General features: G+C 45.4%; 1 protein-coding gene across 2 annotated transcripts in view; it reads left to right on the forward strand.

Moving 5' to 3' along the window:
- Positions 1 to 16,825, forward strand: part of TTC39A (tetratricopeptide repeat domain 39A) — a 721,538-nt gene that overhangs the window by 578,573 nt on the left and 126,140 nt on the right. For both annotated transcript variants that reach the window (XM_085602648.1, XM_085602649.1), the window contains exons 5-6: positions 388 to 455; positions 13,623 to 13,687. In XM_085602648.1, coding sequence (XP_085458774.1) covers positions 388 to 455; positions 13,623 to 13,687 — 133 coding nt within the window. The remainder of the gene's footprint in view (positions 1 to 387; positions 456 to 13,622; positions 13,688 to 16,825) is intronic.

The following is a 16,825-nucleotide window of genomic DNA, read 5'->3' on the forward strand; positions in this document are numbered from 1 at the left end:
CATGTGTAAGGAGCCAGCTGGCATTGTGTACCCTGCTGCTTTATGTTCTGTGTAAACTAGTGTTAGTTAATTTTCTGCATAAATTAAATATTACATCATTTCAAATGTGTCAAGGAAATTTGTGTGAGATCTGTTTACTCACAATAGATGATATGATGAACGTTGCAAATCTATGAATGCTCTTATTTCATATTCATTTGGGGATTTACAGAGTGAATGACTCATGAACTATACTAGCAGGAAAAAACGTTCAAATGCAGACTGCATGTGCTTGTCAGCTTGTGTGCTGTGTATTTTAATCTTTTGCTTGCATGGCTCTACTATTGTTTGTGATGCCTTGAATCTTCTTTCCCTCCTAATTCGTTATCTTTGTTTCTTCCCCCCCAGAGGAAATTCATGCTGAGGTTTGCTATGCTGAATGCTTGCTTCAAAGAGCTGCACTAACATTCCTGCAGGTACTGTTAGAAGGTATTAAAAGGGGAAATTTACAACACAATAGTGTCCAAAGTGTCCTCAGATCTTTGCAAAATGTGTAACAGTGCTTTAGGTTAACAGTATAGCAAGGAGAACTTAATGCCTATTGTTGATCTATGGCTTCAGCGTTTTCAGTTTTTCTCCCACAATCAAGAGGGTAGCAAAGCATTCTATGTACTTGGTAGAATGTGCCAATGCTACCATATTCTAATCCCACCTATGCCAATGAGAGAGCTGGCGTTGATTATTGGTCTTTCTTTCTTTCCCTTTCCTTTTGATAGGTTTTGAAATAACTAGTCCTTATTGTGTTGCTTTGATTAGTTTTTTGTAGATTTTCTTTTTTACAAAGCTACTAGTGTAGCAACATTTTCTGCTCCTTTGTTTCCTTTCAGTTTTGGATTTTTATTAATATCCTTTTATTGTTTTAGGATCAGTCATTAAAGTATTTGATGAGAAAGTCACTGAGTGCATTATTTAGCAATAGAAAAAAGTGAGGAGGAAACCAATCATTACAAGGATAGATAGGACACTTTCTAATATGCTTCCCAGTAGCCCTGCTGGTAGCACAAAATGAGAATACTTTCATTGAGCTGCTTAGACGCCTATTAAGATCAGGGCCACACAGTGTGCAGGAGGGCTCAGAACTAATAGAACAGAATCAAAATACTTATTTTAGGCCAATGATACCCTCCAGAGAATTAATTCATGATGATAAATTAGTAGTAAAGATATGTTGACACTGAATCTTAAATTTAGAGTCACCCACAACATGTCCTGGGACCAACATAAGAAAAAGAAGATTTGGCTGCTCTCCAAGAAATAAAGTCTCTGTCACAAAGTTCATCCAGATGTGTGACTGACCCACTGTTAAATCTTCATTGGAAGTATAAAGAACAATTACTTGGGCAATTGCAAATTATGTGGCTGAGCTGAGGTGATCAACCTGGACAAATTAATCATAGTAACTGAAATATGCTTATGAGAGGTGGGAAGAATTTAAAATGGAAGGTTTTATCAGGAGTCAGTTACCTATCAACAACTCACGCTGATGGGCTTAGAGGCCCTGCCTCGCTTTTGCCCACCTATGGAGTATTCAAAAAGGTCAGTCGCGTAGAAGGTTGGTCAAAAAAGGTCTGTTATTGAAAGCAGTGATGGTTCTGTTATATGAACTGCTGGCTGAAGACTGTCTAAATATAAGCCAGAATTTAATTTGGAACTTTCCCTCATTAAAGGAATAATCACAGATGTCTGCATTAAAAATTATGTGGAGACTGATTATGCACTCCTGAGTTATGCTGAAGCTAGTAAATGTTCTGTGGGTGGTGAGAGGAGCTTCAAAGTAAAAACAAAAGTGGGAATGTAGTTGGTTACTGCAAAGCCCCTAAGAGTGAGAAGTGTAATATATGAGGTAAAGTGTCCCCTGCCGTAAATTATAAGGAAGTTCCAAGTGACTGAGGAATTCTGTTACACAATAGAGGAATGAGTCCAAAGGCCACAAAAAGTACATCCTTGGAGTCTTCCTCATTTATGTGAAAAAGATGGCAAAGTTGCAGGCATTAAGTAAAAAAAGTAGAACCTGTAGTACGGAACACCTTACACAAGTTAGTTGCCAAAAGATGTTAGAATAAGTGTAATGTAAGTCAGATTAAAAAGGCTGCAGCTCAGAATGAGTAGTAAAAAGGCAGAGGTGCTTTCTTTTCTGTGATAAACTGTAGCGTGCAAAAAAAACTACAAAACATGTTGCCTTACATATCTCCTTTCTGTTACTCACTGTTCTTTTAAAAATAACAGATCACTAGAACAGAAAGCCGGTTGTCATTGTTTATACGTTTGCTGTAATGACTCTCCATCGCCCGCCTTTCGCCTAAGCTCTGGCATCGGGGATTATGACATCACAACTCAGCTGTAATAACGTGGTCTAGTTGAGCAGCTACATCATTTTCTAAATACAGGTGACAAGAGATGTCTCTTCATGACTGCAGTAAGGAGCTCATGAACAGGTTCCTATACAGGGACTGCAGACTGCGATGTATCATAATAAAAATACAATTTAAAATGTAATACAATTTAAGTATATGCCAGTCGCAGAGGTGGCATTACCATAAAATGGATCTCACGGTGAGTGAAAAGCAAAGCGCTGTGCACAGCAACCGGGATACGCATCCCAAAAGCGCAGTTACAGATTGCGTGCAGAAAAGTTTACATAGCTTTAGGGATCGTCACTAATATATAGAAGTATCAAGGTGAGTGATAAAGTGGGCTCGGTCTGAGAGAAACAGGAAGTTGGAGAAAAGAAGGGTTTCACAGCCGCATAGATCTTCGACAATACAGACGGTGAAACCCTGTCAACTTTTAGCAACCGTCCCTCCATAAGAAGTACTGCCTGCAGGGAAAGTAGTAGTAATGTGTTCAGCCTTTTCTTGGGGAGGATGACTCTGTGGCCCCTTTCCCTAGGGATGTTGACCTCTGTGAACCCTCCACATTCTGGCCAGTCGCATGGAGGCTGCCAGTGAGACCTGATCACACAGAATAGACCACAGCAAACAAATGATGGACGGAATGCTGACAGTGCAAACATTCTCTCCTAGTCAAAAGATCTGGGTTAAATCCATTGTATTTTGCCCACTACACCACCCCAGTTTGGACCCAGCCATATGCAAATAGTCTTGACCCTGTGCCCCATGGGAACAGTCCAGACTGAACTGCCAGGCCAGGTCCTCCCTGGACCAGAAACAAGCATCCTGGGACCGGTTTCAGGGTATGTCACCCTTCATCAGCCAGGCTAGCTTGAATACAGTGGTGCAGTGAGCAAGGGACCCACGTCTGCGCATACCCATCCCACTTAGGGCGAAAAGTGTTACAGCAAACAAATGATGGATGGAATGCTGACAATGCAAACATTTTCCACCAGTCAAAAGATCTAAGTTAAATCCATCGTTCTTTAGCCCACTACGCCACCCCAGTTTGGACCCAGCTATATGCAAATCAGTCTTGACCCTGTGCCCCATGGGAACAGTCCAGACCGAACTGCCAGGCCAGGTCCTCCCTGGACCGGTTCAGGGAATGTCACCCTTCTTCAGCCAGGCTAGCTTGAATCCAGTGGCGCAGTGAGCAAGGGACCCACGTCTGGGCATACCCATCCCACTTAGGGCGAAATGTGTTACAGCAAACAAATGATGGACGGAATGCTGACAATGCAAACATTTTCCACCAGTCAAAAGATCTAAGTTAAATCCATCGTTCTTTAGCCCACTACGCCACCCCAGTTTGGACCCAGCTATATGCAAATCAGTCTTGACCCTGTGCCCCATGGGAACAGTCCAGACCGAACTGCCAGGCCAGGTCCTCCCTGGACCGGAAACAAGCATCCTGGGACCGGTTTCAGGGTATGTCACCCTTCATCAGCCAGGCTAGCTTGAATCCAGTGGCGCAGTGAGCAAGGGACCCAGTCAAAAGATTGACAGGGTGGAGGTTTTAGCATCATCAGTAACAGGAGGAACTGGGACAGAACCTGCATGATTAGTTCAGTTAAATTTATTCACACAGAACATACCTGACAGGTTTGAAGCAATGCAGGATATACCTGCATCATCCTACAAAGTGCTGTAGGTGCAGGAAGGCTAAGGAAATGTTCCTGCATATGACCTGGTCTTGTATGAGTCTTTGTGCCAAGACATGCTTTGTGTTACCTGACAGGCTACAAGGCATTTTCTGTCCTAATATATTGTGTGGTCGACGCAAAGGGTGGCACACATTGTAACACATCTCACTCTTTTTAACATCACCTTTTTTGGATACATCCCTGTATGTCCGATAAGATATGACCTATTCTTTTTATGACTTTATCAAGCAAAAACGTATTTGAAACTGCATCATCTATTACTTTTCTTTCAGTTTTCTGTGTGTATGGTTCAATTTAGCTCTGTGTTGGTTTATGGAGTAGGGCTCTCTTCGTGAAGAGGGAATATGGTTGTTTTTTATTATTTTTATCTGTGTCTTGTTAGTTGTTTGGTAAATTGCATAAATGGCAAAAAATATTTTGTTCACAGACTAGAAATGTGGTAGAAAGAGCTGAGTTGACACCTCTAAAACCTATATCGGTCTAGCTCTTGTGTGTGATTAGAAAAAGTAACACATCTCACACGAAAACTTAATTTGAATTCATAATTCATACAAGTGGAACGCTCAGGAGATCCTGCTTTTTTGTGTGGAATTGTGCTTGCAAAAAGGCCCTCTGGCTCTGGCACTAACGAGAAATATAAATAAACATAGGACGGTCATGCAGATGTTTTTCATTTCTTTTGCTGAGGGCACGAGCCACTTTTGTTTGTGACATTAAATTAAAGCTAAGGCTGTTTTCCTTCCTGTACAAATAAGCTACAAATCCACGCTAAACTAGTTAGGATGTTAATGTATTTTATGGGCCGAATGAAACCCCATAATTTTTTGCCGTTCTAACAAATAAAATAACCTTTAGTCCACGGTTTTTAATCCTCATTGCCTTTCCTCCCGAGTCTTTACCTTGCATGCCTTTATTCCACAGACCTTACTCTGCAGATGAGTGTTTTTAGGATTAAGGGGTGGGTAGATGTAAAGGAGGTAAGGATTATTTTAGGGTTATGGGTGGATACATTATGGGGGGTCAGGGGTAATTTTGAGTTAAATAGATGGATAGAGATATAGTGGTAAGGGTGAATTCAGGGTGAATGGGTGGGTAGAGGTGAAGCGGGCTGGTGATTTTAGGGTTAAGGGGTAGGTAGAGGTAAAGGGAGGTAAACAGTGATTTTAGGGGTGGATAGAGGCAAACCGAGATATGGGCTATTTTTTTAAGGGAGGGTTGTGCAGGTTTATCACACCATCCCACCCCCGCAAGGGATGAGGAATAAAATCTGTGGAGTAAAGACATGCAGATTAAAAGTTTGTGGACCAAGGTCTCATATGCATTACTTTACAATGTTTCTTGTGTACTTTTATGTGGGGAAAATTCCACCTACCTTTTTTTCTTTTTTATATCTCAAGGAAAGAACAATATAAACAAAACTTTAAAGGATAGCTGTAATTGGTGACCGGTGATATATGGGCATACGTGATACATATTCTGTATGCCCACAAGATGGTGCCTCTTAATAAAAAATGTGACTTGAAATATCACAGATGTTCATATACACCTCTCTGCTTTACGTTTTTGGTGTAATACCAATGTAATAGCATTATGTATGCAATACATTTTGTAAGAAATTGGTTTATTGGTTGAGGGGGGTGGAAGTTCAACTAGGCAACAAACACAATCCTTGTCTGAGTGAACCACAAAGGTCACTAAATTAGCCTGTGCTTAACCCTCTGGCAGCTGGGCCCAAAAGCAATCAGGCTTAACGTAGAGGCAATGTGTAAAGTAATTATGCAGCGCACAAACAGTAATAAAGTGAAAACACAAGACAAGAAAAATCCTAAACCATTTTCCAAAATCCTAAACCATTTTCCAAAAATTGAGTAATTTTAATGAATAACATGATGCTATAATGACAAAACCTAATTAGAAGAATATGAGATATTACGTTTTAAAGTTATAGGTAAAAATAGTGCCTAAAACCACATAGCGCCACTTGCAGTCATCTGGTCATGATAGACAGGGGGGAAGTCACAATTTCAGGACGACTGCGATGAAGTGCGGGCCCGATACAGGGGTCAGGTTAGTCCCGCTGAAAAAGTTACCTTCTAAAATTTGGGGGCAAAGAGTTCTTTTCACAGTGGATGACGGCACAAGCAACAGGAAGAGTGTCGCAAATTGTCGTCACTGTAGCACGAAGACCAGCGCTGGCGGAGCAGGCTGCTGTAGTTGTAGTGCAAACAGCCGGCCGGGCATTGCTGAAGGTCATTGCTGGAGCTTCACGTTGGTAGTCACCATGGCAGTTGTTGCTGTATTTTGAAGTTCAAATCACACGCAAAGAGTGAGGTTCACCTGTTTTGGGACTGTCCAAAGTTATACAAATACTCAGAGGGGGTATTACATTTAGTAAGTGAGGCCATCAACAAGGAGCTCCCTTACTCTCCAGCCCACTGCCTACTAGGATGGTTCCCTCACACCTCAAAGTTCAAAGTCACCAGCAAATTCCAAGACCCGGCATTCGTACTGGCTAAGCGAGAAATAACCAGGAACTGGAAATCAACTGGGGGCCCTAGGTTAGCTACTTGGAAAAAGGAATTCTTGAAATGGGCGGAATGCAAGGGACGGATACTGTTGGGCTTGGTCCTTTTTTCAGGGTCATCCCTGAACTTTTTGCCTTCCTCCTAGTCTTTTTTCTGACCTGGTGTTGGTGGTTTTAGGACTCTGGGCACTTTAGAACTGCTGTCTAGTGTAAAGTGCATGTGCTGTCTGTGGTAAACATGGTAATATTGGTCTACACCTGTTTGGAGTATTTAATTTACCTGTCAGTCCCTTGTAAAGTGGTATCTCAGATCCCCAGGGCCAGTAAATTAAATGCTACTGGTGGGCTTTCAGTGTCGCTTGCGCCACCTGCCAAAGTAGCCTTTCAAACCTGTCTCAGGCCTCTGCCATTGCGGGGCCTGTGCGCACAGTTTACTGCCGCTATGACGAGACACATAAAGTGGGTGCCACGTCTCTGACCCCCCTTTTTCTACATATCAGTAACCCCTTAGGTAGGCCCTAGCTAGCCCCATGGGCAGGGTGCATTGTAGGTAAAAGGTAGGATATGTATCTTAATTTGCGTGACTGGTAGTGACAAACAGCCATTTTGGTTTCTCACTGCTGTGAGGCTGCCCTCTCATAGGAATGCATTGGGGATTCCCTGATAAATGTTTCAGTGATAATTTCTAATATGAGAGGAGCAGCGTGGTCAAGTTTGGTATGTTTGGAATAGAAATAAATGCTGCGTAATGGTGTACGCCGATTTATTATCACTGATTTAGAAATGCCACTTTTAGAAGTTGTACAAAAGGGGGTGGTGATGGACGGAGCATCAGAATCAATCAAACACTCACACCCAGGCAGGGTATGCTCAGACGTGAGTCCCTTGCTCACTTTGCCACTGGATTCAAGCAAGCCTGGCTGAAGACGGCTGAAATGCCAGAAACCGGTCCTAGGAAGCTTGTTTCCGGTCCAGGGAAGGCATGGCTTGGCAGTTCAGGCTGGACTGTTCCCATGAGGCACAGGGTCAGACTGATTTGAATATGGCCATGTCTGAACTGGGGTGGCAGAGTGGGCTGAAGAACGGTGATGGATCAAACCCAGATCTGTTGACTGGGTGTGAGTGTTTGATTGGTTCTGATGCTCCGTCCATCACCACCCCCTTTTGTACTGCTTTGTTCGCCATAAGTTGGCAGGGTATGCTCAGACGTGAGTCCCTTGCTCACTTTGCCACTGGATTCAAGCAAGCCTGGCTGAAGACGGCTGAAATGCCAGAAACCGGTCCTAGGAAGCTTGTTTCTGGTCCAGGGAAGGCATGGCTTGGCAGTTCGGGCTGGACTGTTCCCATGAGGCACAGGGTCAGACTGATTTGCATATGGCCATGTCTGAACTGGGGTGGCAGAGTGGGCTAAAAAATGGTGATGGATCAAACCCAGATCTGTTGACTGGGTGTGAGTGTTTGATTGGTTCTGATGCTCCGTCCATCACCACCCCCTTTTGTACTACTTTTAGAAGTTGGCATTTCTCTGTGCTATGTGTTTTTGTGCCTGCCCGATGTGTATTGCATTTCTGGCTCTGGAGTGACAGGGACTGGGGAGGTGCCGTGGCTCCAGAGGGGCTGGGTAAGTCAGCACTAGGCTGAATAGGCAGTTCTGCATTTGGAGTAGTGGGAGGAGTCGTCCCTGACCCTGAATAGGTCTGTGCCTGCTGCTTACAATGCTGGTTCCGCTCCCCTGTGGTGTGTCTGGAGCCAGAGCCTAATCTAACAATGAAGGTGTGTTAGCACTGTATAGAAATGTTGGAGTGCCCCCCAGAACTGGTTTGGACCGGGCGCAGAGAACTAACAACAAAGACACGTGTGGTATAAATATTGGGGCTCTGACCCCATGAGAAGGTACCTGCTTAGAGCTGTGTAACTGGAAGGACTGCTGGGCGAGGAGGAACCACCGTGGGACCCAGCTGCTGCTTCGTGGGGGTCCCTATGTGCTTGCGTGCCTGTACCCAGCTCTGCTCCTCTGCTTTTGTGACTTGGTGCGCTGCAGGAGTTCTAGGGGTTGAGCCCCTGGCGTGGGCTTAACCCGCAGCAGTGCGTGGTGAGCGCTGTGCCTGATGCACTCCTCTGAAGTGTGAGGAGCACTTTGCCCTGACTGTGCCCCTCAGCTCTGTGCCCACACACGTGGTGGGCGCTTCCAGAGCCCGAGACACGGGGCGCCAACTTTGTTTCTAGCGAGCGCTGTGGCCGGGAATCTGCCAGAAGTCAGGCATTCATTAGAGCCTGGTTGTGGGCAGGACCAAGCTCAAGGAGGAGGAAGATGGAGACTTCCTGAAGAGAGGGGTCCGGCCCTCTGAATGAGCGTTGTGAGCGCTTTTTGTGCCTTGCCCTGTGAGCCCTAGGAGTGAGCACATGCTTCCTGGCGCAGGGTGAGCGCTTCTGGTGTCGTTTCCCTAAACCGGAGGAGAGAGGGCAGCAGTAGCAACGGAGACTGCTTCGTGAAGCTGCGGCGTCATGGGAGTCTGGCGGACTGCCTGGACGTGGGCAGAGCCTTGTCCAAGGAAGTGGGAAGGAGCAGCGCAAGACAGGATGTCAGGCGTCTTGTGCCTGAATGTGGGCAGGGCTCCCATGTACCGAGGAGAGCCCCGCGTGCCGGCCAGAGGAGACGGAGCCTCACAGGTTGCCCCGATGCTGAAGAGGCAGGCTCCCTGCAGTGACATCCCCTCGTTTGGCCCGGTGGAAGGAGAGAAGTCCCGGTCAGTGGGGCTAGGCGGGCACACTGCGAGTGCCTATTGAAGGCATCAGTGTACCTGAAAGAGGAGCCCCGGGAAGGAGGGGCTCCCTAGGCACTGTTGGTGCCGGTGCTCATTTCTACAGCTGCACCGCCAGAGAGCGGGCAGCTGCAACGTTGCCGGGGCATTCCTTTTTGGACCACACGAGAAGCCCCGGTAAGGTGCTGAGGAGTCACTGTTAGTGCTTATTTTTGCACCCAGCTGTACTGCAGTTTGCGGCGGCTGCAGCGTTGGGGTAGCATTTTGTGTCTCAGGAGAGACAAAGGCGAGTTACACCCCTCGTACCCCGAATTCTGGTACCGGCCTGTTGGGCCTGTGCCCTGCTGCAGTGGCAGCCTAGAGCCCTGACTTTGGATGGACGTAGGGCATTGCGGGGAAGCCCAAGACGGGCCCCCGAGGAAGGCCAGTGGGCCTGAGACCACCTTGTGTTCTGGTGGGGCGCAAGGCCCTAAGAGGATGTATGCACCGTGTTAGGGTTACTGTGGTGCATTGCTAATATGATTGACGCATAATGTGTTTATGCCTAATCCTTATGCCTAAGTGCTAATGCCAGTAGTTACTGGTAGTTTTATATTCACTGCTTGCATTCTGATGGTTCTGACAGTGGCCCAATTGGCCCTGTCATGTATATACTCCCCTGTAAAGTATTACCTAGTGCCAGGTGGCACAGTGTATATTTGTGACTATGCTCTAATGTGTTTATGAGTAATACAAAGGCAAATATTTTATATAACCTTGTGTGGAGTTTCTTTGTGGTGTACTCGCTGCTGTGTGTGTGTTATGCGCAAACGCTTTACACATTGCCTCTGGGATAAGCCTGACTGCTCTTCCAAGCTACCAAGGGGGTGAGCTGGGCTTATCTTCGGTGTGTATCTCCCTTGCCCTGACAAGAGTAGTGGTTTCTGCCTGCCTTAGGCATTTGACCTAGCCAACCAGAAATCCTATTTCTAACAGATACTCTTAAGAGAGGCTACTAGAGGATTGAGAAACATAGGGGTGGCGAGATCCTGGGAAGCCCTATTACACGATATAACACACCCTGATTCTGAGACCGTAGTGGGAGCGCCTGAAGACCCGGAATGAATGCCATCAACATAAAGGTACTCACATTGGCAGTGACGCCCACACACCCCCTTCACAATCACGATCTAGAGGCTCTGACATTGCCCTATTTCCCAGCTGCCCCTCAACCACACCTAGCATAGCTGATTCACACACACTTTTCTATGATCCACCTATACATTAGCACAATGCTGACTCGCGGGGGGAGTTAAACCTATAGCCACAACTCCTGAAGCCATTATTACAGGCCAGTTTGATGTAATGAGAATGCAAATCACATGAACAAACTTACAGAAAGTAAGATGACGCATTATTATATTGATGGCACTGAAATCCATAAAATTTGTTTTAAAAATAAAAAGAGAGGGGATAACCGGAGCTTCACGTTGGCGGTTGTTGCAGGAGGCAGTCTCTCTGAGCGAATGAGTCCATTCGCGAAGAGCCCAAAACTTCAGGATTTCACTCGTCTTCACTGGAGGAGCTTAACTGATGCCAACCAGGAGTCCTGGTCCTGGGGACGCACCTTTTGGGGATTAGGAACTAACTCCAGCAGAGGTCAGCAGGACAGTCGCAGGGTGGCCTCTGGAGCCTGTTGGGTCCCTGTAGCTCAGACAGGAGGTCAACCAACTGAACCTTGGCGCCACTCAGGTAGACTGGGATGAAGGGACAGATCCAGTCTTCCTTTTCAGAGAGCAAAAGTTTTATTTTGCCAGGACGAAACAGCAGATTAAAATTGCACTACAGGCTGCAGTGGCAGGCCTAAAGCATGTTTTAAAAGGCTACTTCAGTGGGTGCCCTGATGAGTTCCGCATGCCCACTAGCACAATTTAATTAACAGGCTCTGGGGATATTAGTACCATTTACTAGAGTCTTACAAGTAAATTAAATGTGCCAATTAGATGTATGCCAATTTTACCATGTTTGAAGTAGAGAGCACAAGCAATTTAGCACTGGTTAGCAGGGGAAAACTACACCAAGTCTTAACCCCAATCAAAACACGTTCAGCAAAAGAAGGTGAAAATCTGGGCGAGACCCTGCATAAAGGGCCAGGACCAACAAATGGGCACCCTCTTTTAAACAATGTTGTCATAATTTTTTTCTGATGTGACATTTATAATTCTGTTTTGTATATAGATATATTGCCTAATAGGCAAATTCCAATCCTACGTCTTTTTAACAGTGGCGGCCAGCACGGCTTGTGGGGCAGCGGGAGGTGGCATGGGGCACTTTGTTAATTGTTGTTAAAAAATACATTTATCTTGCCAGGGGTCCTGCGTCTCCGCTCCCCTCCCTCTTGGACTCCAGGAAACAGCCAGGCTCCCCTGACCAAGAAAAATGCTGCAATGCAGCATTGTGATTGGTCTGAGCGCTGTGTTTCGGCGCTCAGTCAGGGACTAGGAGCCTGAGCATGTGCTCCATGCAGGCTGTAATGCAGCCTGCATGGAGTACTGGGAAAGTGCGCATGATCGTTTTGGGCGTCCCGAGAGGGCTGACCAAACAGTCATTGCGCACCTAGGAGGGTTCGACCACTCCTCTCCTGCTCTGCAGCCCTGCCCACTCACGTAAAGCTGCCACAGCAGGAGGACAAAATAAAAGGATAATAAAATTACTTTATTATGATTTTATTTTTTCCTTTTTTTACTGCTGCAAGGCAGTGGGGCGCCGCTCCTCTGCCTTAGCGGAGGAGCCGCCCCTGCTCTTTAATGATAGAGTTGTGGGACCCTCGTTCCCTTTATTATGACATTAGCATACCTCACAATTGTTTTTTAATATAAAGTCCATGTGTGACAGTTACTATTCTAACAACACACATGCATATATGGAAACCACTGGAAATAGATGCAGGATAAACATAGATAATGTTTGAAGAACAGGGCGGCTACTTTCCTTACAGAACCACTGGGGATATGTGGAAATGTTATGCCTATAATAATGATATATTTAATATTTTATCATTTATGAAAACATTGTACATGACTCTTTACCCGTAGGTGTTCCTTCACCTCTGATGTCTCAACTCTTAATGCGAAAACGTATTGCATGAGAGAACTTTGTACATAACATATACAACCACACAACAATATACTATGTGCACAAACTGATTACATCAATCGTTGATTTACTTGTTCAACTGTTACCAGCCTTCCACACATTTTTAACAAACAAATCTTGTATCATCCACTCCTTATTGTTTCTAAGTGGCTAAGTATCTTTCAAAAACAAAGGTTCATAATCCTCTGTCTTGTCCACTAGGCCTATTAATGTCAAAGTCCATCTTTCCTTCTGTAAGTTGTTGATAGTGTATGCCTCATTTGGTCCTCCCCCTGGATGGTGGTCCAGTGCTTCTGCAGGATTAAACCATCGCACTGAACCCAATCTGTGCAGGAAGGCCCTCTCTGGACTCCCTCCTGCTCTCTTCCTAGTGGACTGATCACAGTCGCGCTTCATGGAGTTAAATCTATGCGCCTATGAATCCCACGTTATCCTCCTCTTTTGTGCCCATCATCCTGAGGCCACAAAGAGACAAAGCTGACACTGTTACATACATGTTGTGTGTTAAATTATTTTTAACATAGCATACTACTTATAACATGTAAGTATCTGGCTTGTTGGGGAGCACATGTTTGGAGAACTGGATTTGTATCCAGCAAAACCTATTTTAAGCATTATTCCCCCCCAAACATCCTCATTCTTATGAATGCACATTTTATGAAATCCAAAAGTGTACAACACTACATAATGACACCTGAAGAAACAAAATTGACCAATGATAAACCATCCTACCAAGATTACTTGGTTGAGTTACCACCAGTTTGCCTAAAAAGATCAGTAAGCCACACACACTGCAATGTATAAAGTACCCAGACACAAAGCAAACTTTACGCTGGTTCATGAATGCAGAAGACAGAAGGCAACAAACAATTCTCTTTGATGGCTGCTGAATCAGAAACACTGAGAGGCTTGTGCTGTCAATGGTCGTTTTATATTGATACCTAGAACACAGTGTTCTGCTTCCAGTGCGCCTTGCACAGAAATATTAGATAAGTGTTATTAGAAATACTACTGCTCACAGCTATGAGAGAATTTACTTAATAATGTATCATCAAGTGACATTTTAAACTGAAACCTAAGTAAATGATACTTCTTTTCCTTACAGGATGAAAACATGGTTAGCTTTATCAAAGGTGGGATTAAAGTCCGGAACAGTTATCTAACATACAAGTAAGTGACATCACTTATGGGGTTTTATTTATAAAATGCATCTTGTGTTCGGTTTTGGATCATGTGTATACTTCCTTAATTTAGTCTGTGTGTAGATGAATCTCACAGTTCATTCCCCACACGGCATTAGAGCTTCTGATCTGTTTGTGTTTCGTGTATTGATCCTGGGCACTATTAAAGGTGTACCTCGGCGCCTCTGTGCCCATAGTCCGTCAGCTGATGCTCATGCCTTTAAGGTCCTACCCTTCAGGAGGCCAGTTATGGCAACCCTTGTGGGGTGAGGTTGGCTGGCATTCCCTGCATCAAAGGTCAATCAGTGCAGTGATTGGTGGAAGCAGAACAGTGTTTGGTTGCCATTGACTCCGCCCCTGAACAAACATGTGCCTGCTCTAGCTTTAGAAATACGGGAGGAGTGGGTGCTTTGATCCCCAGTTATTGGAGGTATTGGGTTGTGTTGATTTATTGTCTACCCGTGTCTATTCAATGCAGGGTGACAGGCATGTGCGCCGGCTGTTTTTGCCACGGGGCACTTCAGTATTACTGACAGGGCGCAGATGCTTGTGCGCCATCTTCTGTAATGTGGGTGGGCCGTGCTGAGGCACACATGGGGTTGTTTCCTCAACGACATGGGGGTCTGGCCTCAGTTAGCACAATGCACTTCTTTACCTCACAGCCTGGTGTGCAATATTGCTCTTGATAAAAATTGTATTTTTTCAGTTGTTTTAGCTGATGCCTCCGCTTGGCATCAGTACTTGTCATGTTATCAACAGTCTGTCCTACTGTTTGCTACTCAAGGATAATAAGCCTGTTAGCACGTATGCTCCTGTGTGAAACAATCTACACAACGGGCACATACAAGTTTGTTTATGTATTTGGAGTTTTGTAAAGCGCCTTTACCCACTCGGTAATGGTTTCAGAGCGCTTTTAGGTGTGAGTCCAAGTAAAATGGAAGGGTATGTTGCATTATATTACATGCCAGCCAATCACAATGGCTTTCGTACTGGATTGCGGGCCGCCATCTGCAAGAGATTGGTATGTCAAAGCGAACATGGGAAAGAGGCGCGCTCCATACACTATTATTGCCGAAAAGTAGACTGCCGATAACAGCACCTCCACTATTAAAGGTGGCTTTAACATACTGGAGGAAAGCGATCCGCTACACTAAGGGGTTGCTCCCATATGCCCCTAATATACCACTAGTGGGGCTCCCCACACCGTCTAGGATAACCACCTCAAAATGTATATCCAAATGGTCAGAGGAAGGAGTAAACAAGGTTGGGATGTTGTTTGCTGATAATATGCTAATGAATCATGATACATTTGTGAGGGAACAAGGAGTCCCCAACACCTTATACTTTCTCCATGCAAGCATTAGCAGGTATATTAGGAATAACGGGGCTCCAGACGGAAAGAAACCGCCGACACATGAGCTGGTGCACATGCAATATCTAATGAGTAATGGGAGACACTTGACCAGATGGTTGTACAAGGGTACACAAACACACGCTGCAACCTCACTACAGGCGCTCAGAGTCAAATGGAATGGAGGCATAGGATGTGAACTAACGGACAAGGAATGGGGGGTAATACTTGAGCACCCAAAGAAGATATCTCGCAACCCCAAGTTTAAGCCTATACAATCCATGGTAGTAGATAGAGCTTACCTGACTCGTCATAGACTGAATAAAATGTTCCCAGACACGGCACACACGTCCTCAATGCCATGCAACACACGCGGACTTGCTGCACATGTTGTGGACTTGCCCGCGATTACCACACTTCTGGACAAAGGTGCACGAAATACTGCGTGAGGTGGCCCCATTGATGGGAGGTGATACTCTTGAATATTGCATATTAGGGCTAAGCCCTAAACACAAGAAAAGGGGAACATAGAACAGGTTTGCCAATATGGCATTGATTCTGGCCAAATGGTCAATCACGATGAGATGGAAATCTGCAATGGCACCGACAGTACAGGGGTGGTATGATGAGGTCGCTAGATGGGGTAGAGCTGAATGTATGGAAATTAAACGGAAAGAAAATATGGCTGATGTCCCATATTTTAAATATATTTTGAAGAATAAAAGGAACTATATGGACTTACTCAGATGACCTTGACTTCATCTCTGGTGCTCCCTCTTTTGTGACAATTTGCTTGGCTCTGAACTACAGTGGAACTACATTGCGGCGGGTTCCGGAGGTATTTTGCACAGAACTTTGAACTAATTTGAATAGGGATCAACGTGCGGGACGCTTTGGTCAGCCACACTTGTGATTTTTGATATATGGGAAGAAAATAGAGGATTGAGAAAGAATCCAATCTCGCTGGAATGGAATGTGATGCTGGAGGGGTTTATTGCCACAGAACTTTCAATACATGAGAATGGGTAAATGTGAGAGGGATGGGCGAAAGAAAAACCTAGGAGGCCGAATTCGGGGATCAATGGTGATAGGATTTATTGAAGCAAGACAGAAAACACAGGTATCAGTGATCGGTCTGTTGGTTAGCCAGATATCCTCGGTGACTTCCTTTCCTCGGTGGAGTTGTTCGTAGGGTTGATTCTTATTGGCGGTCCAACTTGTCGTGGATACACACCCCAGCAGCCTCAGGAAAGACAAAGACAAAAGGGCGGTAAGTTAACTGGTCTCGTTTCACTCCGGAGTGTGAACCCTTCACCGCAATAAGAGGCACCCGTTGGGTTCGTTCGGGAGACCGGCTTGTAACGGCCGGATCGTGTCAGGATCGCCGGGCCGGAAGAAAGCGGTAGTAGTAAGAAACTTAGAGAGACAACTAACAAAAGACTATAGAAATAGTGCAGGGTGATGAAGATTGTTTGGGCTTGGTGGGGTTCCCTAGAAAGGGTGACCCGTGCTAAAGAGAAGGGAAGATACAGAATAGTGCTGGGGTTCAGAGATACGGGAACGGTAGCAGTGGTGTGTAAATAGGAAACGTTTGTGCGTGAAGTACTTTATACAGTGCCCCGGTTACCCTCCCTCCTGTAACACACCCCGTTCCTCCTCCCCCCCTTCCCGTGTCACGTACCGCAGGAGCCGCAACTCTCCAGAGTTGCGGCGGCTCGTCAGCGTCTACCGGGGTGTCCACCACTCTTCGGACCAGAGCTCTGCTTCTTCCTCCGG

The sequence above is a fragment of the Triturus cristatus genome, chromosome 4_2, assembly GCF_964204655.1.
Source record: "Triturus cristatus chromosome 4_2, aTriCri1.1, whole genome shotgun sequence".
NCBI lineage: Eukaryota > Metazoa > Chordata > Amphibia > Caudata > Salamandridae > Triturus > Triturus cristatus.